Consider the following 25,757-nt stretch of genomic DNA (forward strand, 5'->3'; position numbering starts at 1 on the left):
GGCTGTTGCAGCCATTTGGGGAGTCAGCAACAGACTGAAGATCTCTCTCTTTCTTTCAAATAAATAAATTGACCTTAAAATAATAAAAACGTTCAGTTCTTACTCTGTGCCTAGCATTACAGTCCTTATTTTTCACCTCCTCCCATTCTCACAATAGCCCTTCGAGGAAGAGCCCATAATTCCCCCTACTTTTCACAGGAAGATGCTACAGCTTCAGACTATTAGACTTGCTGAAGGTCAAAGGGGAAACAATGAAGTATGTCCTAGATTCAACCTAGGCATTCCCAGATATTCCCTGGATTTCAATCTATAACTCCACTCTTCATCACCAACTATGTCATCTTCTAGATACAGGTTGAATATCCTTTACCCAAATGTTTTAGATTTTGGAGATTTCCAGAGTTGGGCACATTTGCACAACTTTATGAAAGTTTGAGCAACCTAATCCAGAAGTCCAAAAAATCTGAAATACTCTTACATCTGAAACTTACTCATCTTTTCACATGTAATTAGTTTCCTACAAATAGACAGGGGCAGTAATTGCTACCTAAAATTAGGTTTTTTTACATGTTGTTCAACTACTCATTCACAAAATTAGATAAATATTTTCCTATTATTATTCCTCTATACTTGCATACTATAAATATATATTTAACATCTACATATGCAAATTAAGAACACCTGAGAGAAATAATCTCTGAATTCAGATACTGGCCACTCTAGAAAGAAAATGAGCCAGTCAAGTTAGATTTGTGGTAAAGAAAAAACCAAACCAAACCGAACCAAACAAAATGTTGCTTCTGGTTAGGCCAGGTCCATTGTACTACTTTTAAGACGACTTCTTCCCACCAGGTGGAAATGTGTCTTTGATCAACTCACTGACTCACTGTCTTTGAGAACTTCTGTCTTGCTTTTCTCTTTCTGAAAGGCCTGCTAACAGCATGGCCTTCCTCTCCATTTGGTTGACAATAATACCGTGAAAAGCTGACAATAGCACCATGAAAGCCAGATATGTACGATGCATCTGAAACCCTTTTACTGGAACCTAGAATACAGTGACTAAAATCCTAGGGAGTGGAGCTAGAGAGGAAATACACAGATGATAGAGGTCTTTTTTTTTTTTTCTTTTTCTTTTTTTAAAAAGATTTTATTATTATTGGAAAGCCGGTTATACAGAGAGGAGGAGAGACAGAGAGGAAGATCTTCTGTCCAACGATTCACTCCCCAAGTGACTGCAACGGGCCGGTGCACGCCGATCCGAAGCCGGGAACCTGGAACCTCTTCCAGGTCTCCCATGTGGGTGCAGGGTCCCAAAGCTTTGGGCCGTCCTCGACTGTTTTCCCAGGCCACAAGCAGGGAGCTGGATGGGAAGTGGAGCTGCCAGGATTAGAACCAGCACCCATATGGGATCCCGGGGCGTTCAAGGTGAGGACTTTAGCCGTAAGGCCACGCCGCCGGGCCCTAGATAGAGGTCTTGATGTGGCCAGCTGGCAGCAGAGCCTTTAGGTGCACAGGGAATGGAAACCAAATGTAGAGACCGTTTTTAAAACAAACAAACCATGCAGACAATATGTTTGGGCCTTTTATTTTTAGTTTGAAAGGCACCAAGATGGACAGAGACATACAGAGGGATAGAGAGTGCTCTCAATCACTGATTCACTCTTCAAATATCTGTGACAGTTGTGGTAGGGGCCTGGGCCAGAGCTGCGAACTAGGAACTCAATCTGAGTCTCCTATTTGGGTGATAGCAAACCAATTACTTGAGCTATCACCACTGTCTCCCAGGGTTCACATTTAAAGAAAGCTGGAGGGCCTGGTGTGGTAGCCTAGCAGCTGAATTCCTCGCCTTGCACATGCTGGGATCTCTTATGGGCACTGGTTCTAATCCCAGCTGTTCCACTTCCCGTCCAGCTCCCTGCTTGTGGCCTGGGAAAGCAGTTGAGGACAGCCCAAAGCCTTGGGACCCTGCACTCGCATGGTCGACTCGGAAAAACTCCTAGCTCCTGGCTTCAGATCAACACAGCTCCAGCGTTGTGGTCAGTTGGGAAGTAAATCAGCAGATGGAGGATGTTCCTCTCTGCCTCTCCTCCTCTCTGTAGATCTGACTTTACAATTAAAAAAAAAAAAAAAAGAAAGAAAAAAAGATGGAGTCAGGAGCCTGATTGACTGAACCTAGGGGCTCCAACACAGGATAAAGGCATCTAAACTGCTGGGCCAAACTGTCCCCAAATGTATCATCGTAATTGTACTCATAGCCGCTGGCACTTACCTCACTGAGAGAAGGAAAACGCTGGCACTTACCTCACTGAGAGAAGGAAAACGCTCTGTCCCAGAGTCTAAGCCACTATCCCCTTCCTGGGAATCCAGAGACAGACGACCTAAAAAGAAAAGAGCTTTTAATTATATAGCAAAGTGGTTGTAGCTTGAGAAAAAAAATATTTTACTTAGGTACCTGTACAAAGGAGAGGGAAGGGAAGCTGTCATTTTCCCTTCTTCCACTAGCTTCCTTTTGGTTCTCTCATCTCATGGACCCCAGACTCTCCTGGCACAACTGCCCTCTGCTTTATCACACCTTTCTTTCTTTCTTTTTTTTTTAAAGATTTATTTTATTTTTATTATAAAATCAGATATACAGAGAGGAGCAGAGACAGAGAGGAAGATCTTTCATCCGATGGTTCATTCCCCAAGTGACCGCAACGGTCAGTGCTGCACCAATCCAAAGCCGGGAACCAGGAACCTCTTTCAGGTCTCCCAGGCGGGTGCAGGGTCCCAATGCACTGGGCCGTCCTTGACTGCTTTCCCAGGCCACAAGCAGGGAGCTGGATGGGAAGTAGAGCTGCCAGGATTAGAACTGGCGCCCATATGGGATCCTGGCGCATTCAAGGCGAGGACTTTAGCCGCTAGGCCACGCCGCCAGGCCCTTATCACACCTTTCATTTACCTCAGCACTTACACAAAGGCCACGTTACTTCCTGCAGCAAGGTAGCACATTTTGCACATGATTAGTCCTATCCCTGAACTCATTCCCAACATTCATCAGGTTACTGTTACATGTCTTTTTACAATAAGTAAGTGCCAGGTGGTGTTAGACAAGCTGATGTCTGGACCATAATCATACCAATATCTCCCTGGCCTCTATGCAGTGCCATGGGTGATATGTTCATTTTCACTGCTGAAGTAGTTCAGTTTCACTATCTATTTGTACATTTATCCTATTCTCTAGAGGTAGGTACTAAATATTTTCTTCCCCAGAATATGCCCTACAAAGGAAACAATGGATAGGAAACCTGGACAGAAATATGTCACACAACAAAGTGAGGAAGAGAACTTACCTTCTGATGGCCTCTGGCTGGTGTCACCATACAGTGGAAGTGTATCCTAAAAAAGAAAGGCCCAGAGGATGGGCAAATTTTGTAAGCCTTTGCTTCCCCCAATCAGAAGATTATTTGCCTACAGTCAGTGGCATCTTCTGCCTGATTGCCTCAAAAGGCCGAGCCAGAACAAATATGGCTTCATTTGCACCTTTGGGGAGGATGGTGACCCCTACTGGTCATAAGGGAGCTTTACTGGGTGTAAACTAAAATCTCACTTTATCACCCTGGGTCTCCAAGTATCTAGCATCTTATTTGGTTTGGATACAAGAAAGAACTGATTATCAAAGAATACAAAAAGTTCAAGTAGTTTGATAGAGGATATCACAAGTTTACCTTGAGTGATCTCTGAGGACTAGCAATTTGGTCTGGTCTGACTGCCCCAAGTGACATGGAAGAAATGTTGCTTACTAGTGCTTAACTGTTCACAAAGCACTTTCTAGATGTCATGTGAATCATTCAGTGATTGAGACACACTTCCCCCATGTTATAAATGAGGCGACAGAAGCTCAGAGAAAGATCTTAAATAATTTGTTCGAGTGATATAGCCAGGTCAGAGCTCAGAACCTGAATGTGATCTTGGAGGTAAGACTCTGATGCACTTCACAGCACACACGGGCAGAATGACACCAAGGCAGTGGCAGCAAGCACGGGCTGGCCCCTGGGCAAGGGCATGCTTCACTTGTGACAATACCCTATCAGGTGGGTACCGTGGTATTCTCCATTTTGTAAATGAGGGAATGGAGGCTCCGAGGGATTAACTAACTTGTCTCAGTCTTAAAAGTTGATGAGAACTATAGCTGAGAACTGAATCCAAAAGCTCTAAGTCTACACCTGAACAACTATAAACAATATATGAGAAGTCTTTTAGAAAACAAAGTAGCTCAAATTCATTTGCCTGTGTTTACCAAACTTTTCTCATAGGGCTGTTCCAATAAAAAAAAAGTAGATTAATTCTTATATAATCTGTAATAGTATTGGCAAATAGCTCCTCTTGGAAACCTTAATGTTTCTAGAGTTATTTCCTATTTACCCAAAGAATGAAGTTAATTAAGACTAATAGTGAAGTTCTTGACTTGAATAAAGAATCACCTCCTCTCTGGAATTTTCCACAAAGTGTGGTTAGCTACTGATAAAGATCTAAGCAATTCGTTCTTTACACAGGCTGACTTTAAAAGCTGCCAGATGGGCGCTGGCATTGTAACACAGTAGGCTAAGCCCCTGTCAGCAACAGTGCTTTCTCATATGAGTACCAGTACTTCACTTCCTGAGTCAGCTCACTGTGAATGCACCTGAGAAAGCAGGGGAGAACAGCCCAAAGGCTTGGGCCACTACTCTCATGTGGGAGATCTGGAAGCAGCTCTAGGTTTCTGGCTTCAGCCTGTCTCAGCTCTGGGTCCATTTGGGGAGTGAACCAGTGGATGGAAGGTTCTCTCTGTAACTTTGCCTCTCAAATTAAGACAATGAAAAAAAAAAAAAAAAACAAAACTTCCAAATGAATACTGAGTAAAACTAGGGTATGAATATGTCAACTACAGGAAAACTATACAGAAGAAAAGGATAATTAAGAGAGTAAAGATGGTAATTGCTTTCTTATCTCTTTGTTTCGGATACATTTGGGTCTGTTCACATCTCATCTTGCAGTGCCTAGGTTCAAGTTCTAGATCTGCTTCCAATTCTAGTTTCCTGCTAATGTGTCCCCGGGAAGGCGGTAGGTGATGGCTCTAGTACTTGGGTCTTTACCACCCAAATAAGAGATCCAGACAGTTCTAGTTCCCACCTTTGGACTGGCCTAGCCCCAGCTGTTGTGGGCATTTGTGGAGTGAATCAGTGGTGACAGAAGGTCTGTCTTTCTATTTCTTAACCTTTCAAATAAAATGAAGGTGACTAAATAAATAAAAAGCATTCCTTTCTTTTTATGGTTTTCCAAGTGTTATGATAGGGCTTGGCTTCTGGTTCTTGATAAAGAATTGCTAACTTTGTTTCTTTATAAAATACTAAACACTTAATAGCTCAGCCTTGAGGTTCTGCTCTTTCCCTCACTCTAGCCCCAGGCCAACTGCATGGTGCCTTGCCTAGAGCTATGCCTATCATCACTCACCACTAAGCCACCAGTCTCCTGCTGGATCTTCAGCTGTAACTGAGTGACTCGCCGCCGGGCACCTTCCATCTGCTCTTCTAGCATGCTGCCAGGGTTCCGGCTATACACCTCACAGATACGCTGGGGAGGGTGAGGAGGATAAGGAGGAAGGGAGAAGGTAGAGGAGTGGTTAGTAGAGAATGAACGACTCATCAGTGAGAAGAATGAGCAACTATCTAAAACAAAGGGGACAGAGGAGGAATCTCTGCCTTTTAGTAGGCACACATTAATTTACTATCATTTAAGCTCAGAAAACAGTGTTAACTAATGAGAAACAGAATTCATGAGGCAGATGGAGAAGGAAGACAAAACACAAAAGGCTGCCCTAATCTCACCATTTTTTCAAGGTCTGGGTTAAGCCCCACACCCTAACTGAAGTCTTCTTGACTATCACCTCTCAAGGGTGAAATACGGGGCTGGCATTGGGAGGTAGCAGGTAAAGCTACACTTGCAATGCCAACATCAGGAAAAGCAGTGGAAGACGGCCCAACCCTACTATCCATGTGGTAGACCTAAAAGAAGCTCTGGCTCTGGCTTGGCTCAGCCCTGGCTGCTGCGGTCACATGGGGAGAACTAGAGAACGGCAGATTGATCTTTTCCTCTCTTTCTCTGTAATTCTGATTTTTAAATTATAACAAATAAATACTTTTTAAAAAGTATGACATATTTAATGTTCAGATTGGAACACACACACACACACACACACACACACACACACACACAACTTACATTAAATGAGAACCACAGGAGAGAAGAAGCCTGATGAGGGCAGCCAGCACCTCTTACCACTCCCAATTAAGAAGCTTCTCGGGAGCAGGAATCATGGCATCACTTATGGCCTTAGTGTAAGGGTCCAGCGGCTTCAGTCAGGGAGCTCTGGTTTTAAATTCTGAAACATCCACTTATTGGCTGTGTGGACTTGGGCAAGCTTGAGTATATCCTCATCAACAAAATGGAGATGACAAGACCTGCCTCAAGGGATTGTTATTAAAATCTGAATGGGATTGTGTGTAGAGTGCTCAGCACAATATCCAGGGTATAGTCACATGCCCAACTACATGGCAACTCTTCATATTTCACTGAAATGGAAGTTCTCAATAAAGCTTGTTGGTTGCATAAATAATAAAGATGCTGGGCTCATGTATCTCCAATCATCATGTATTCCATCATCTCCAATTATTTTTCAAGCTCCTGTCCCACTTTTTTCCTCCTTCCTTTCACAGCTGTATGCTTTAAGTCAGTTGTCTACACTTGAGTGTCTCCTATTCCTTTGCCTTCCAGTCACCCAATATACACAATTTATTTCCTTCTGTATTAGCTCAAACAGCTACCTAAAAGATAACAAAACAAAACTGCAAGATGTGCAATATTCGAGGTTGGTGAAGGTACTGTAGAAGCATAGCTTCTCTCTACACTGGTGTCCTAGGTGATCTCTCTCAGTTGTGATCTCTCACAATTATCCAGGCACCGAAATCTGAGGCCACCATTTATTCTTCCTCTCCCTTCTAGCTGATGCATACTATAATACTGATGTTACTTCTAAGATGCCTCCCATTGCTATCTGCTTTTTTGCTCTTATTCCAGCTGTTCTTGTTAAATTTATCACCATCTCTTATCTTCTGCAACTGCCATCTAGCTGCTTTCCTTAAGTCAATTTACTTAACACCCTTCTCTAAAGATTGACTTGAAAATGTGTTCAGAACCCTGCTCAAAATCCTCTGATCAATTCCTAGTGCCTTCAAAACAAACTCCAAGCTCATCATGGTGTTTAAGGCTCCCAAACACCCTCAACCCCCACCCCGCAACATGCCATTTTCTATGCTCTGATCACAGTAGACTGAGTCCAACTCAAACGTCACCCCAGGAAGCCTGATTATCTGTACTAATTTCCTTTTTTGAAGGGACAGGGGTTCAATGTAAACCTTTTACATGATTATTGAGATGATAATTCATAGAATTAAACTTTGCCACTTTACAGTATGAAATTCCATGGATTTTAGTACAGCTTCAGAGTTACCTAACAGTCTGCACTATCTAAATGCAAATATTCCCATTGCTGCAACAGGAAAGCTGCTACCTGTTAGCAGTCCCTCCCAGTTTGCTCCTTTGTCCATCCTATGGCAAGCACTAACTTCTTCTCCATGGATTTGCCTATTTTGGACATTCTGTATTAACGCGATCATAAAACAGACTTCTATGTCTGGTTTCTCTCATTTTGCTAAGTATTTTCAGAGTTAATCCACATTATAGCATGTATCTGTACTTTATTCTTTTTTATAGCTGAATATCATTATATCAGCTACTCCACATTTAGCTTATGTATCCACATTTAGCTTATTTAGCTCATAAATATTTTGTTTCTACTTTCTAGCTATTAATACTCATGTGTAAGTTTTTGTGTGAACACGTTTTCAGTTCTTTTGGGTATTCACCTAGAAGGAGAATTGCTGGATCATACAGTGTCTCTGTGTTCAACATTTGGAAAAACTGGAAAACTGCTTTCCCGAGCTGCTATACTTTTACATTTCTATAGTCAATGATGGGAAATAGATTAGGATGTAGACAAAACATAAGATAGTATTATCCAGACTTCTCCATATCCCGACTGTTATTCTGGTTACAGCCATCCTAACAAGGTGTGAAGTAGTACCTCACTGTCATTCTGATCAACAATACTGCAATGATTAACAGTGTTGCGCATTTAGTAATGGGCTTATTAGCCACCTGTACTACACTTGATCTTAGCCAAAAGGATGAGAAGCGATTTTATTAGCCATTCATATATCTTTTTAAAGAAACTATATTTAAACCCCTTGCCATTTAAAGCATTCAACTGTCTTTTTATTATTGGTCTGTAAGAGTTCTTCATATATTCTTGTTGTAAACCCCTTATCAGGTAATTTTTGCCAACATTTTTCCCATTCTGTAGATTGTCTTTTTATTTTCTTGATAGTGTACTATCAATTAAAAACAAGTTTTTAATTTTGACAACATCCAATTTATCTTTTTTTTTTTTCCTACTGTTGATACTTCTGGTGTAAAATCTAAAGAACACTGCCTATCAGAAAGTCATGACGATTTACATCTGTTTTCTTCTAAGAATTTCATAGTTTTTAAAAAGTTTTAGCTCTTACATTTAAGTCTTTGATCCACTTTGAGTTAAATTTTATTGTGTGAGGTAAGGGTCCAAATTCATTCTTTGCATGCAGATATCCAGTTGTCCCAGCACCACTGTTGAAAAGACTATTCTTTCTCCATTGAATTGTCTTGGCACCTTTGTTGAAAATCAATTGACCATAGGTGTATTGGTTAATTTCTAGACTCTGAATTCTATTCCACTGAACTATAGGTCTATCCTTATACCAGTCCTCTACTATCTTGATTATTCTACATTTGTTAGCATGTGTGCATCAGCACTTATATCTTTATTCATCCACTCATTTCCTTTAACTCCTACCCTTAACACTATTCCCATCCATCATCTTAGTGCACACAGAATACCTACTGCACAGCAAGAGATTAATACTAAACAGGTGAAAGTACTTTACCACTCTGTGCCTTTGACTTACATGGTCCATTCACTAGCGTTCCCTCCTCCATCTCTCTCTTACCAAAGTACTACTCTTTAAGGCAGATCTGAAATACTAGTTCCTTTGTGAAGCTTTTTCCTACATTCCCATTAATTAATCGCTCTTCTTGCAAGCTCTCTGTTCCTTCCACTCTCCCTCCAAATGTAATGTGTCTTCCCTCTGCCCCCTGAGACCTTAAACACATCTTTATAGTAGTACCATTATGTCTTGTGGACGAGACCCATGTAATCTTTTTCATTTGTGCATACTATAGGAATGGAATATTTTACACATAGCGGACACCTAGAGAAATGTACTGAATTGAAATGTGGTGGTGAAGAGCTGCAAGTCACAGCTATAACAGAAATCTGATTATTCAACTCTGGTCAAGTTAATTTTTTTATTGTTCATTGTGCATATGGATTCATAGACCTGGAAATTTCTCTACCCCTACTCCCAAACCAAAAGAGCCCATCAATCTGGCCAGTATTTACTTACCCCATCACTATCTTTTTTATTCTTTCCTTCAACTGATCCTGATTTTCTTCAATTCTAATGTCCTCTCAATTTAGTCTATCTATCTTGTCACCTATCTACATTTTGTCTACATATTCAGTATCCAAATCTATTATACATGAAGCAACTCACTCTACTGGTGAAATTTTGTTTGAACAAATTATACTGGCCAATGACCATTCTTAAGTGGTTTTGAAGTTTTACTTTCCAAAGTTTTACTTTCCAAAGTTTTACTGCAATAGGATGTGGCCTACAAATTAATTTGAATACACTGACAGTCAGATCTGATAAAGTATTATTTTATTAGAGAAACGGTAAGTTTGTCAGTAGTGACCTTACCTGTAACTCTTTTTCCTCCTGCCTCAGCATATTTCTGAGGATCTGGGTTGCATGTTTTTGAACTTTGGGATCCTAGGAATAGAAAATATGATAGTGGTGAGAGTTAGAGACTAGCTCAGTAACTTAACTCTTTTCTATCTATTGATTCCTTGGCAAGAAACACTTGTAACACTTGGTACCTGGCTGCAGGCAGTTAATATGAAATCTTATTTTAATTTTACTCTTGAACTCCTAGAAATCATAAATATAATCACCTTTAGTATTTCTAGGTCTTCCAGGACTCTCTGGTTCAGTCTTTTTAAATGAAATAAGCCCTATTTCTCATACCAGCATCTTGTCCTTTTCACTGACACAGATTTTCCCTCACCCTTATGGTTGTCTCTGTACTTGTCATTGTCCTGTACCAACTGGGATCCCTATTCTGCTCCTCTACACAGTCCTTTCTCTAGTGTACAAACCCTTCCCCAACTTCTTGATTTGTATAACACACCCTTCTAAAAGTGTCTGGCAGGTCTTTAACAGATGCTTCCTTTCTTCTGTCCTTGCCTGAGGTATGTACTTTCTCTTGATAAGAAGCAGTACTCTAGAGGACCTCCTGCGAGTTTTCCACACCTTTGCATACCAAATGCTGTAGTGTGATACAACCTAATACACACTCACATGGAAGGAGGACATTAACACACAGGACAATTCCTTTCACAGAGCTTTCATTTTTGTTTAACTCTCTCATGGTCTTCCACATATCTTCAGGCTGGTCTCTGATTATCACAGCCTCATCTTTCTTTCCCAATGGGAGAGTCAGGAGGACTGGTACCTGAAGAGGTTTGGGTCCTGTGATGCGTTGTGGAGGTGGCAGAGGTGGAGGAGATGGTGGTGGTGGGATCACAGGGGTGGCTCGGAGAGCTCCTGCTGGGGGTGGGTCTTGCTGGAGCCCAGAGACACCAACAGATGAAGGAGAAGAGCCCAGGAGTGTCAGTGCAACATAGGCACCAGCTGGAGGAAAACAAGAAAGATCTGAGTGGTACTGTTTTGGAATTCAGACATTCAAGCCACAGAGGTGATTTTCCTCCCTCCTCATTAAGCTCTTGATCCTGAAGGTTAAGTTGTGCACCTTCACATTGTCTCATTCCTGTCCTCCCCTCCTGCATCAACCCAAGTACTACTTCCTTCCCTTCTTTCACACAGACTTCAACAAAGATTCCATCCACAAATATTTGAGAACATACCCAATGGGCTGTCTCATCAGTACCCTGTTACCTCCTGCATCTCAGTGAGTTAAATGGCCCATGTAGATTCTCTGGCATTCTGCCTGTCTGGCACATGGAAGACATTCAAATTCTACTCCACGTTCCCCAAACTACCTACATATTTTAATTCTCTCCTTAACATTTATTGCTTCTATTTGATTACTTGTGCAGATTCAAATTTTTTTTCTGACCAGAAACAGAAATTTTTACTTCTTTGTTCCAAAATAGGAAACAAATGAGAAAGGTCTGTGAATGGGAGAGGGGACTGAATATTACTTGAGTGAAGTGTGTCAGTAGGATATAATAAAAATGAGAAAAATAATAATGGGTGTGGGTAAAAATGAAGATATCTGATGAGAGACTAATAGTGTCTCCACTTGAAATGATAAGAGGGAATTGTGGCTGCCCAAGCAGATCACTCCATGCCAAGATTAAAGACATAATTTTGGTTGCTTTACAAACCACATAGGTCATAGTCTGTTTTTTCCTTCCTCCCTCTCCCTTCTGCCCACTTGCTCCCCTGCTTTCTTTAGCTTTCAGACTTCTTTCCAACTCACATTTGATAAGCTTCACAACCTCCAGGTGTGAGCTATTGGTCACCATGGTGCCGTTGACCTGTTGGAGGAACAAATGATGTTGAGTAATGATGATGAAAACTAAGGGATGCTTCTTAAGGTTTAAAATGGCACATTTTTGGGAACGCACTTTCCAATGTTCTTTAGCCATATTTGGTCATGTTTACTCGAATTCATGTTATGAATTTTGTTTCTGCTCACATCTTTGTGTTCTGTCTCCCTAGCTGGCCTGTAACTTTTCAAGGATAAGATCTGTGTCTTTGTTGTCTGTTGGCTCATCCATTCATTTATTCATTTTTGATACACACTTTCCAAACTATTTGCCCTGCATGCAAGTATATGTCCTCTGACCCAGTGTACTTTTTTTCTAGAGGACTACAAGATCCTAATCTACCATTTCCCTGGTGCTTCCAAGATTGCATTTTGCAGCAGACAGACTCAAATGAACAAGGAAGATCATAGTTGTTTGGAACTGGCAAGATCCTCAGGTCAACAATGGATGGAGGACAAAATGGCGCCTGAGAATCTGAAGGCCTGGGTCCTTCACTATTCACATTTCTGTCTTCTTATTTTGTCATCTAGTGAAATTGGAATAATGATACGTTTTAGAAGCTTGGTAGCTTCAGATTTGAAAGTCTAGAGGACAGAACACAGCAGTTTTAATCCCCACTCTCTTTCATGCTATGTTTTGTGTTCCCGTTCACGGTACCACCCAACTCAATAGTCAATTGATAGTGGTATTAAAATGGCAGTTTGCAGGATGTACTGAGGTCAGAAGTGGTACTGCTCACATATCCTCTCCTGGGAGGGGGGGTTGCATTGGGGTCACTCACTTTAATGATCCGGTCGCCCTCTTTCACACCAGCTTTCATGGCTGCACCTCCTGTAAGGAGAAGGCCTTGTCAGCAGAGCCCAACAACCTCTTCCAGAGTCGATGAATCTACACCAAGGCCCCAGATCCTTTCCTGCCATGGTTTGAATGTGCTCCCTAAGAGTCAAATGTTGGAAACCAAATCCGCAATGCAACAGTGTGGGGAGGTATGGCCCAAGAGGAAGTGTTTAGGTCGCGAAAGCTCTGCTTTCAAGAATGGCTTAATGTTGATTATAAACAGACTTGTTGCTGCCAAGTTTGTCTTCCTGTCCTCTGTTGTCCTGCCTTCTGCCACAGGATGATGCAGCAAGAAGGCCCTTTTCAACACCTTGATCATGAATTCCCAACCCCCAGAACTGTAAGAAGTGAATCTCTGCTCTTTATAAGTCATCCAGTCTGGGGTGTTCTGATATAACAGCCCCAAACTAAGAAATTTCCTCTCTGAAATTTTACCTCATTTTCTGTATTAAGTAACTCAAACGCTGAGTGTGCACCCTATTCTGTGCCAATGCCGCAATGACTTTTGAATCAGTATGGACTACGCAAGGTCATTAACCGTTTTTTTCCTATCATCTACTCAGATACGAGGTTTCCGACAGTCAGAAGGCCAAGGCAGGAGATGGGTGGGTCCAGGCTCCGCGAAGAGGAGATGTGGTTTATTTGAATTATGTCTAGATATGGAACCTGTGGAACTGTATCATTAAATAAACAAACAAACAAATAAAATGGACTGGATTAAGGGCTTTTGATGAAAAGTGAGTAAGAGATGCTAAGTACAAAATATTTTCTACTTTTTAAGGTTACAACTCACATAGAGGTTGAGGCAATTTTGACCACAGTAAAAACTGATTTTATTTTTTAAATTGTTTATTTGAAAGGCAGAGTGACAGAGAAGGAGAAAGAAGGAAAGACAGAGTAACAGATTGACTGATCTTCCATCTGCTGGTTCACTCCCCAAATGGTTGTAACAGTGGTGTCTTAGCCAGGTAAAAGCCACAAGACTGGAAATATAGCAAAGAACTGGTACTCTGATACGGGATGCTCGTGACGTAAGTGGTAGCTTAACTTGCTGTGCTACAACATGGGCCGCCATTACGCAGTTTTAAACAACTTGTATTGCTAGTCTTACTTGCCTCTAAAAAAATACAAGAAACATAACAGCTGAAACAAGTTAATGAAAAGCGTAACAATCACATATTGTAAATATGCCCCTATATGGTCATTAAATCTGTAAGTTGTACTTATCTGATCCAAACAAAACTCCCATAAAGCTTATCTATATGTTTCTAATGCAAAAGAAAAAATACAGAGATGACTAGATTATAGTTTGGCTTTTCATTGTAAGATCAAGATTATCTTCATCTCAACTATAGTGTTGTTTATGGAAGAGTATTTGCAAATAGCTTGGAACTCTCTCATACAGCTATCTAGAAAATAAAGCAGGATAAGAACGAGCTGCCTTATTGGAATGTATGAAACACGTGAGGCGACTTTTAATAACTGACTTTTAAGAAACCCACAATTATTTAGAGTAAAGGCATCTAACAGCAGTAAGCCTGAAAATCACTGGGGGAACTTGTTAAGTGTATTCCTTGGCTCCCTTGCTAGACAATTTAGTTCTAGGGCTGGGCCTAGGGAATAAGAATTTCAATCATCTTCCAGCCTATGATATAGGTAGAACACAGACTATACTTCAAGAAACAGAGAACTAAAGAAACCTAATCTCTGGAAAAGTCAGTAACAATTGCTTTATTACCCTTGCAGGTTTAATACCAATCCAAAAGAAGTCTCTCCTCTCCTACTCAGTTCACACATTTTCTCTTTCCCTCCCTTTTGCATGTGGATGCCTGTTCACTCTTGCCAGAACTCTTATTTTACTGCAAGTCATCTTTTTGTTTTTTTGGGTCTGACTCTCTGCTAAGCCTCAGACAAGTGAAAAAAAAAAGTGAAGGAGAGTTGAACCCGCATTTCTCCAGGGTAGACTTCACATGTTCTGTGTCAGACAGACCACAGAGGCACAGCAAGTCACTGGAAGCTTCTTAAGTTTGGTCTCACTCTTGTCCAGGAACCTTGAGAAGTTAATAAGGCACATTTCATAACTGTCTTTTCAGAGTCTTACCCTAGGGTTTGAAAAACAAATCCCTCTTTCTGATAAAAATTTAATTCTGGAATGTATGAAGTCATAATTATTTATATCCCTGTATGATCTATACACCTTATTTTGGACATAATTTTGAAATTCTTTCACTTTTCTTATAAATATATCCTAGCCTTTTCTCCAACATTACTACAAGTATATTTTTCCTTTCCTTTTTATTCCTGGTGTGAAATGGCAAGCCTGTTCCCTACACTTTCTCATGTTCTCCAACAAGTCAAGCCTATGATGCTCCTCCATGCAGCTGGCCCAGCCCATTTGCTACACTGAAGTTGTCCCCGTGTATTTGTGTTGTATTTATTTGTACCCTATCTTTCTCCTCACTGTCTTCTTCAGCCTGGATTACCAACCATGACCCTCCCCCCACCTGGCACATGACAGTCCTTTGATGGTACATAGCTTTTTCTATATACAATTTATTACTGGATGGACCTGCTTGCTAAACTTTTCCCCTCTATCTGTATTTTAATTCCATCCTTCAAACTATTCCTGAAGTCCTATTTCCTCTAAGGAGGCTCCTAAACTGACCAGAAGGGGGGAACCCCACTCAAACAAACCCCACTTTCTCTAAAGTAATGTCTGAGACAATTTACCTTTTGGTAATTTATTGATGTATTTGCAAATGTATTCTATAACCATTTGCATTATTGTCTTTACTGTAAATGTCTGTGGAAAGTGCCCCCCACCCCATCCCCCAAACTCTGCACCACAGCCAAGGTGAAGGTAATTATGAATACAGGAGGCCTTTGTGATTCCTACCCAGCATCTCCTAACCCAGTCTGAAAGTACTTTCTTCCTTGACAATCAGGCATCTATCTAATGATCTGAGAACTGTTCTGCTGGTTTGCACTTTCCTACTGGGGAAGCAAGTATGTGGTGTGGTCCCCAGAAATGTGATCTAATAGCTTAGCACTGTGAAGACTTCACCAAATATCTGCAGGAACCAGTTTTAGAGTAATTCATTCAGGCCATCCAGAACTTCCTGGGAGCCTCAGAAAAGGAAGGTCTCCAAGCCATACTGCACTGCCACATCTAGTGCAGAGCAGAAGAAGGAAGCAGCACTCACCAGGCCGCACAGACTGCACCAGAACAATGCGATCCCCACTGACGGTGAAGCCGAAGCCATGCTGGTCCCTCTGGATGATGACACAACGCTGAACAAGGCCTGGCAAGAGGGAAGAAACAGAGAAGCAGGTTCAGTAGGCAGAGTTACTGGAAAGCCAGCGCATGCAAGCCAAGGCCAACCTAGGAAAGCTCCAAGTTAACGTCTTCCTCAAGAAACCTCTTCTGAGCTAGTGCTGTGACACAGCAAGTAAACCTGACACCTGCAGTGCCCATATTCTATGTGGGTACTGGTTTGAGTCCTGGCTGTTCCACTTATGAACCAGCTCCCTACTAATTGTGCCTAGGAAAGCAGTGGAGGATACCCAAGTGCTTAAAACCCTGCATCCACATGGGAAACCATGGCCTGGTCCAGCTTCAGATGTTACAGCCATTGGAGAGTGGACCAGTGGATGAACGACTCCTCTCTCGGTAACTCTACTTTTAAAATCTACAAAATAAAGCTTTTATTTTTTAAAAATTCCTTTCTTAAAAGAAAAAAAGTCTTCTCAGCTAACCAAATTTCCCAGACTTTTCCTGTTCAAACACAAAATCACAGTGATATGATTCCTTCAGTGACTGGCAAACTCCTGTAACCTACTTTGTATTCTATACAAAAAACAATCCTTCTCTGAGATCCTGAATGCTTATGTCTCTTTGAATGTTTGGTTGGTTTGGATGAGACTGGCTAAGGAAAAGGCAAGTTACAGCCAGTGAATGTAACAAGAATAGCCAGATAACTCACACAGGTGACTAAGGGCTTCATCCTTGTCAAATCAAAAGAAAGGGAAAAAATATTTTTACTTACATGAACATACATATGCAGAGCTTTAAAAAAAAGTAGACATAAATAAATAAGCCATGACTATGAGAATCTCCAACCCTGTATGTACATGTGAGGCTGTGTGGCTACATCCTGTAAATGATTACAACATGCAACTCTCAAGTTAAAGCATAATTGGTCTCAAGTCCTGAATCTGTGTCCAACAAACTTGTACACTTGACCAAGTTACTTAGCCTCTCTATGCCTCAGGTTCCTCATCTGTAAAATAATGATAATCAAATGCATTTTTTACAGTTGACATAAGGATATAGTTTATATAAAATTAATAACATAATGTCTAAACACACATTATGTACTCAGCATAAGGGCTAAGTTATTTTACATTTGGCTATCCATATACCTGTGTCCATGTGTGACTGCCCGAGAGTTACCTGTTGTTTCAGAGGTGTCAGAGGGCTGGCGATGATGGGAAGGAGACTTTCGTTCAGGTGCAGAATCTCCCAGAGAAGACAGGCTACTTAACCTGGGAAAGAAAAACAACAGTGAGCTGGGTAGGGAGAGAACAAGCTTGTAACGCAATGAGGCTCTGTTGAAATGGACCCTGAATCTTGGATAATCAGTTCGACTCACCCACCCTGTAACTGCTCAATCTAGGAAAATTTGCCATCTCTGCACTATTGTCGACACCACCAGGTGGCATGACAAGCATGATATCTTTCAATAGCCAGCAAGATGTGAAGGGAAATTGCACTTCCTGGAATCAGGTGACAGACAACAGCAAGAAGGGGATATGTACATATACGCATGCTTGTTGGGTCTTACCAGGTTGCAAGGGGGCTGATAGAACAAACGAAGCAGCAGGGGAAATGAATGCAAGAAAAAGACAGGGAAAAAAACAGCTAGTTAGTTTTAGGTGATGATTTGCAAAGCAAGAGTTTACTGGAGGGAAGGACATGGTGGGTCAAACATACAAAGGCCTGCATGCACACAGCAGAGGACTTAACTAGCTACGGCAGAGAAAAGCACCCCATTTTAGTTTCACCTTACTGTCCTTCAAAAGTTCAATCTCTTCAAAACAGTGTTCTCCAGAAGTATAACTGGGTATTGAGCACTAACCATAGAGTAATTGACAGTTTAGACACTTTTCTAAAAAGAAGAGGTAGGACAATGGCTCATCCCCTGAAAGTTACATTTATTTCTGGATACCAAGGGAGAACAGGCACCTGATCTGTTTGGGGATGGTATTCTAATCACATATTCAGCCCATGCTCACAGTCAGTTGAGGCATCTTGTTTAGAAACTAGGGAGCCTAAAATCTTATACCATTAATGATTATCCACTCCAAGAGTCATTGTTTGATCCCATCTTTAACTGGGACCCTTATAAGAACAGAAAAAGTACAAAGCAATGCTGTGGCTCTCTTTTAGAAAATCAAGTAAGTTGCCAGTTCTCCAATCAGTAGGTGTTGCTCCTCAAAAAGGGGGCAATTCTTCTCTCCTGTCCCCTGAAGATGACTCAGCAGCAGTCATGGAAACACTGTACATAACGGCAAAATCTAGAAAATCCAAGCATTCCTAACAGGGGACTGATCAAATCAATTACTATCCATAGAGTGTGGTTCTATATAAGAATGAGGAGGCTTTTATATACAATAAGGGACGAAGTCCAAACACTATTATTTAAAACTAAAAATTGTAAGACACAGAATCATGAGGACAAGAAAAAAATCAGGTAAACAATAGAAAAATAATTTATTGATATATATGCTATGTATTTGTTTACACATGAGAAAACATCTACAGTACCTCTGGAAGGACATAAACACCTAATATCAGTTATCTGAGGAGGGCAATGGGGTGGCTGAGGCAAGCGGCCAGACATGGAGATTTTTGCTATGTATTCTCTTTTGCATTCCCACATTCTAAACCAAGTGATGATATCATCGATTCAAAAAACAGATGCAAAGGAAGGGGTCATCTTCCCCCTCTCTGTGGCACGCCTCTTACCTGGACAGGTGAGACTGCTTTTTACTGGCTGATCTTTGGGTCAAACAGAGAAGGACATCAAGGAAGAGAGCGTAGGGCCCAGGAGAGAGCGGTGCAGGGAAGGAGGAAGAAAGGGAAAGAAAAACAAAACACGACATAAACCAGACAAGACACTGGAGACGGCTGGTTCAAAAGAAAAACCACAATTAAACCTATGAAGGACTCAGAGGAGGAAAATGGCCACTAAGCTTACTGAAATGTAAATGTGCCCAGGTCCCCTCACTGCTTCAAGGTTTCAGAGCTTCCTCAGGGCCTTTGGAGAAAGGTGCTCTTGTCTTTCTTTAGGCTAGGCCTTCGACTAAGTGCCCTCCAATAGCTCAACGGCTCCCAGAGCCAAGCCTTCCTGAAGCACAAAGACCAACTGGCACTCTTTGCTCACAGTGTCTGTGAAGTTGCACAGGTAAGGTGGAAAGGCACACGGAGGCAGAGACGGGCTCTCTGACTGGTGTTCACCGAGTCCCAAGTCTTAAGGACTCAGTCCTGTTCTTGGTCTTGGCTTTTTTACTGTTTTCTTTCACTTGCTACAGTTTCTGGCCTCTGCCTTTGCCCACACTGCTCTTTCTTCCTAGATGTTCTTGTAACTATTCCCTACTACTGCACTTAAGCCAGAGAAGAAGGTAAGCTTCCACGAGCAAGAACTTCTGGCTTTCTTCAAGTTATTCTTCACCCTACTGCATCATTTACCTGTCTACACTTCTGTTTACACTTCCGCCCAGGGTGAAGATTTAATAAATTATGTTCTAGAATCCAGATCTGTGCTAATAAATACATTTAAAAATTTAACCACAATTTAAACTTCAGTTTCTTAGTTATTTTACTCATATCTCAAGTGCTTCATAGCTCATATAGCTAGTGCTTGCTACACTGAACAGTGAAAAATAGAACACATCCATTGCTGCGGAAAGTTCTACTGCGTAGTGCTGCTTTAGACACTGTCAGGCCTGAGGGATACAGAATGCACTGCACACGGTCACATGCAGCTCGTCAATGAGGAAAATATACAGAGGTCTGCAAAAACACATCGCAGCAATGGCCTTCCAGGTCACAGAGGGATTCACACAGCAGAGAGCTTCACAAGTCTTTTGTACCAGCCCCCATGCTGTATCTATCTACAATACCCGGCCTGCCACTAGGGCTCAGGTTGAACTCTTCCCTCCTCAGCTCCTCAAGAAAAAGCAATCTTTTTCTTGCCTTGTTCTTTTCCCTGGCAGGAAGCTGACCCCATAAAGTACAGAAGATGGGTTCTTCACTTGGTAACTCTCTTTTTTTTTTTTTTTTTGGTCTAAGATTTATTTTATTGGAAAGTCAGATACACAGAGAGAAAGATCTTCCATCTGTTGGTTCACTCTGCAAGTGGACACAATGGCCAAAACTGAGAAGATCCAAAGCCAGGAGCTTCTTCCTGGTCTCCCATGTGGGTTCAGGATCCCAAGCCTTTGGATTGTCCTCAACTGCTCTCCCAGTCCACAAGTAGGGAGCTGGAAGACTGGTGCAGCCAGGATATGAACTGGAATCCATATGGGATCCTGGTGCATGCAAGGCTAGGATTTTTAGCCACTGAACCATCATGCTGGGCCCCACCCCACTCCCCTTTTAAAATATTTTATTTTTATTGGAAAGTCAGATTTACAGAGAGTAGAAACAGAAAGAAAGATTCTTTTTTTCTTATTTTAAAGATTTACTTCTTTTACTTAAAAAAGTTACAGGAGATGGGGGGCAAACAGAGAGCTAGACCTTCCACCCACTGGCTCACTCCCCAAATGGTCACAACAGCCACAGCTGGGCTGGTCTGAAGCAAAGAGCTTATTCTAGATGCTTCTGCTGGGCACAGGGGCCCAAGGTTTTGGGTCATTCTCTTATTTGTTTCCCAGGCCATAAGCAGAGAGTTGGATCAGAAGTAGAGCAGCTGAGACTAGAACCAGTGCCCATATGGAATACCAACTTTGCAGGAGGAGAATTAGCTTGCAGCATCAAAACATCAGCCCAACCTGGTAACTCTTAATCTTGGTGGGCTTACATTTGAGCTGGATGTGGGCAGTTCCACATAGTTGAAAGCAAACGAACATCCCATACCTAGCTTGAGAGAACTGTTAGGGTCATAGACAAAGCTTGTTTCATCAACCACTGAAAATTCCTCTTAAAAAAAAAAAAACAAAAAAACTTTTCACCAAAAATGGCATCAAAGGCGAAGAAGGAAGCTCCTGCCTATCCCAAAGCCGAAGCCAAAGCCAAGGCCCTGAAGCCCAAGAAGGCAGTGCTGAAAGGTGTCCACAGCCACAAGAAGATCTGCACGTCTCCCACCTTCCGGAAGCCCAAGACACAGCGCCTGCACCGGCAGCCAAATACCCCTGGAAGAGCGCCCTCAGGAGGAATAAGCTTGACCACTATGCCATCATCAAGTTCCTCCTGACCACAGAGTCCACTATGAAGAAGATAGAAGACAACACACTGGTGTTCACTGTGGATGTCAAGGCCAACAAGCACCAGATCAAACAAGCCGTGAAGAAGCTCTATGACATTGATGTGGCCAAAGTCAATACTCTGATCAGGCTCAATGGAGAAAAGAAGGCGCATGTGCAGTTGGCTCCTGATTATGATGCTCTGGATGTTGCCAACAAAACTGGGATCATTTAAACTGCATCCAGCTTTCTAATTCTAAATATATGTTTTTCCCCATAAAAAAAAATACAGAACTAGGCAGGTATGATGGGGAACAAGGAAAGTACAACAGAATTAAATAAAAGTCACAATATTTTTCTGAGACCTTAAAGGGGGAGAAAGAAAAACAAACAAACAAAAAACCCCGAAACAAAACAAATCATGGAACCAGAGGAAATGCCTAAGGAAGGGATGGAAAGGATGAAGAGTATTGAGTCACTGAGCTTTGTGTCTGAGCACAGATGTGGGAGGGTAAAATCTGACAGACAAGGGAGTAGAGAAGAAAGAAGGGAGTCTGGCATAAAATGGAAATAGGTAATCAGGGAAAAAGACTTTAATGATGACCCTCTCCTACGTTCTATCAAGCCTTGGTAGCAGAGGTCGGATTCCACTCTGCCTATCCTGGTGGCATGGTGCAGGCCATGGAGATGGGCATTCCCCACCCACCCCAAATTTGTGTTCTCCAAATGGTACCACTGAGACAGACTTTCTGACTCATTTTTTGGGTTATATCCTGTATCCAGTGCTGGTCCTTGTTAACCATTCCCACAGCAGCTCTTTCTAGTATGTTGGCACCCACCACTTTTAGCTTTTTGTCTACTGCCTCAACCTTGGACTACTGAAAAACACATTTCCACTCTACAGTCCAGCCAGCTTGCCACCTCAACATGTTAATTTTTCCTAACCCTATTCCCCTCTCTCTCCCCTCCCTGCTAACCCCTGATTTCTATCATTACCACTTATACAGAGAGATACACAGGTAATAATAGCTCAATACTAAAGACCTTTCATCATATGGATTCAAGCAAATTTCACAGATTGTCTAACTTAAACCTACTTCTGCTGGACTCTAAGAGGTGCCATGTTCACTCTCGCGTGACTTGTGCTAGCCTCCACTGCGTCTCCTTTCTACCCATCTCCTACTCCTTTATCTAGGTCTTGGTTAAATGGCATTGATTCCATGAAGCTATCCCTGGACACTGCCGCCTACACATCATTTATTCCAACATTTTATTTAGGAAATTTTCAAACCCCACTCAAGTTGAGGGAGCAGCATGAGAAATACCCACACATCTTTCATCTAGACTCAAAAATTAACACTGACGCCTATGTTCTATCATTCTATGTATATATATTTTATTCTCACTTCAAAGTGGCAGATATATTTTATCCCTAAACATTTAGCACATTATTCCCTAAGGACCTTGAAATTCTCCAACATAATCACAATGTCATCAACACACCCAATGAAGTCAATCTTTATAGTTTTAGTTTTTACACATAATTGTGTAAATTTATTATATACAATGTGATGTTTCACTATATATACATATATACATTGTGCAATGACCAGAGTAATTAGCATATATGTATATGTGTTTATGTATGTGTGTGTATATATACATATCACCTAAAATATTGCCATAATCTGGTAAAAAACACTCAGAATCTAGTCAGTCTCACTTTGACACACTATTATTTAATGCACAGTACATATTTAAATTTCCCAATTGTCTTTTTAATGTTCTTTATAGCTGTTCCCCAAATTCCTCAATTCAAGATCTGCTTTCTTGGCCTCTCAAAACATTGACATTCAACTGACAGTGCCTTGATTCAATGGCTTGCACTCTGGATCTGTCTGATGTCTCATCACAATGAGATTCACGTGTACCATTTTAAAATAGTATTGTATCCTGTGGTGTGTCTAATCTGCCTCTGCCGATACTGCTAGGTTCCCACTTGAATTAGTGAGAAATCTGTAGGGTGGTATTTTGATACTATCTGAATATCCTGTTCTCTAACAACTTCTCCCTCTACACTTTCAATGTGCATCGATGATCACTGCCTGAACCACTTTTGCACTGGTGGCTGCAAAATAGTAATCTATTAATCCCAGCCTTCCATCTACTTCTGTTTACCAGTATTTTCTTTTTTTTTTTTTCAATAAAGAGAAATTAATTCCTTTCTGGAGCAGTGCTACCAAGTCACAATCCTTTTTCCACCAAAGTAACGTATTAAATAGTCGCTTATATTAAAAAAAAAAAAAAAAGAGAGCAGATTTGTGACCTAGCAGTTAAGCCATGTTAATAGATGTCTGCCTCCCATATTCGAGTGCCTGGATTTCAGGACCGTCTCCAGCTCCAGTTCAGTTTCCTGCTAATGCAGACTCTTGGAAGTAGTGATGATGGCTAAAATGATTTTCCCAGGGCCTGGCTGTTGCTCTGTGAGCTGTTGCAGGCCTTTGGGGAGTGAACCCAAGCAGATGGTAGCTCTCTATGTCCTTCTCTGTGTCATTTCACTCTCTCAAACATTTTTTTTTTTTTAAATAAAATATCCTAATCTGGCCAGGGGATACTCCAAAAGCCAGCTTCTGTGTCCTTTTAATTTCTCACCACCTGTCTTTGATCAAGTCCTTGCTTTCTGGCACAAAACAGTATCGCAGGCTTACCTTGCGCTTTCCTTATGCCAGAGCTACTATCAAATATTTCTCTAAGTAGCCCTGGTTCCTTTCAGCAAGAAATGTGTTTTGAAACAACTACTGGATGCCAGGAAGAGCTCACTGCCTTTGAGCTGTCACTCCATCCAGACCCTCGCAATGGACTTCGTATTGTTATCTCCAATTTTAACAACAGGAGTCTTTCTCATCCTCCTCTTTCCATATTTTATCTTCTTTTTCTCATGGTGAGAAAAAGAACTCTGTTCCAAACATTATGAATGTGTTTTCTCATGTGCTCCACTGTATAATGAGACAAGATAATTTCTGGAATTGCTACATCAATATCACTAGTAGAACAAACTTAACTAAGTTCAAGGTTTCCCTGCAACTCTTTCTGTCCTTACTCAAATCACAGAACAAGTCAGTACTATGTATCACAGTTACTTGGGATTAATTAATTTTTTAATGTTGCCAAGTTGAAATGCATTTAAGTTGCTCTATAAATTTACAGTTTGTTTTGCTTTCAGACTTAATTTTATCTTTTGAGTATATTAAACCTCTGCCATGCTGAAAACTAAAAATGAGAATTCAGCAATATATTCAGAAGTATCCCTGCTCTTTACCTTATTAGCCATTTTCATTCATTTTTGGCTTCCTTTTACCTATTCCCATTTTTCTTTCTTGTTTATACAACAGGCAGTATCTCACTCCTTCTGCACTTTACTTTTTTCACTTACTGTAAGTGAAACGCTCATGCAGTAACTCACTGATAAGCTCTAGCATCCTCCTTTCTTTATGGTGCTCATCCTTCCTCCAGGGACTTCCCTGCACACTCCAGTGCAGTGCCAGGCACAGAGCAGTGCTAAGCTGTGGTGAAAACACCCTCTTTCTCCCAGCCTACAGGTGGATGTGGATTACATCAGGCAGTATTTGGTGACCTTGTGGAGTCCAACTATTCCCTTTGTTGGCATATGGTATGTTCACGTGTGTGAATATGTAAACATATTATATATATATGTGTGTGTGTTATATGTATTTTTATAATATTTTATTTTAAAAACACTATTTCCTTATTTGAAAGGCAGTTACAGAGATGGGAAGACACAGATCTTCCATCCATTGGTTCATTCCTCAAATGGCCACAATATCCAGGGCTGGGCCAGGCACAGGCCAGGCATAAGCCAGGAGCCTAGAATTCCATCCATGTCTCCCACATGCATGGCAAGGGCTCAATAACTCAGGTCATCCTCCCTGTCTTTCCCATGTGCATTACCAGGGAGCTGATATGGGATGCCCAAACTGCTATACCATAATGCTAGTACCTGAATTATATATATAATTTTTTAAAAATTAGGTGGTAGGCAATTTCACATAAAAAATACCAAGATTTCTGCTTTCCATTTTTTTTTAAGATTTTATTATTATTATTATTGGAAAGCCGGATATACAGAGAGGAGGAGAGACAGAGAGGAAGATCTTCCATCCGATGTTTCACTCCCCAAGTGAGCCGCAACGGGCCGATGCGCGCCGATCCGATGCCAGGAACCAGGAACCTCTTCCAGGTCTCCCACGCGGGTGCAGGGTCCCAAAGCTTTGGGCCGTCCTCAACTGCTTTCCCAGGCCACAAGCAGGGAGCTGGATGGGAAGTGGCCTGCCGGGATTAGAACCAGCGCCCATATGGGATCCTGGGGCGTTCAAGGCGAGGACTTTAGCCACTAGGCCACGCCGCCGGGCTCTCTGCTTTCCATTTAAAGGCAGAAATTCTAGCACCATTCGTTTAAAGCCTCATGCAGTGATAATCAATAGGGCCTGGCTGGGGTCATTCCCCAAATGGGCACAAGTCTTACCTTTGCCTAGTTTTCACTGCCCACAGCTTATATTCCTTTTTGCTTCTCTCATAACTCTAAGTACAAGAGTTTGAAGTCTAGGTGGTCAAACAGAATTGGTTT

At 41.5% G+C, this 25,757-nt stretch overlaps 1 protein-coding gene and 1 pseudogene across 15 annotated transcripts in view; one reads left to right on the forward strand and one right to left on the reverse strand.

Moving 5' to 3' along the window:
* Nucleotides 1–25,757, reverse strand: part of ARHGEF11 (Rho guanine nucleotide exchange factor 11) — a 129,433-nt gene that overhangs the window by 36,875 nt on the left and 66,801 nt on the right. For 9 of the 15 annotated variants that reach the window (XM_058660463.1, XM_058660459.1, XM_058660458.1 and 6 more), the window contains exons 2-10: nt 17,100–17,191; nt 15,850–15,948; nt 12,591–12,640; nt 11,740–11,797; nt 10,750–10,928; nt 9,936–10,007; nt 5,473–5,592; nt 3,333–3,378; nt 2,302–2,378 (exon numbers count right to left, since the gene is read on the reverse strand). In XM_058660463.1, coding sequence (XP_058516446.1) covers nt 2,302–2,378; nt 3,333–3,378; nt 5,473–5,592; nt 9,936–10,007; nt 10,750–10,928; nt 11,740–11,797; nt 12,591–12,640; nt 15,850–15,948; nt 17,100–17,191 — 793 coding nt within the window. The other 6 variants (XM_004589048.2, XM_058660464.1, XM_058660462.1 and 3 more) reach the window with 3 other exon arrangements.
* Nucleotides 20,884–21,399, forward strand: LOC105942057 (large ribosomal subunit protein uL23-like; annotated as a pseudogene).

Source organism: Ochotona princeps, chromosome 2, assembly GCF_030435755.1.
Source record: "Ochotona princeps isolate mOchPri1 chromosome 2, mOchPri1.hap1, whole genome shotgun sequence".
Classification (NCBI taxonomy): domain Eukaryota; kingdom Metazoa; phylum Chordata; class Mammalia; order Lagomorpha; family Ochotonidae; genus Ochotona; species Ochotona princeps.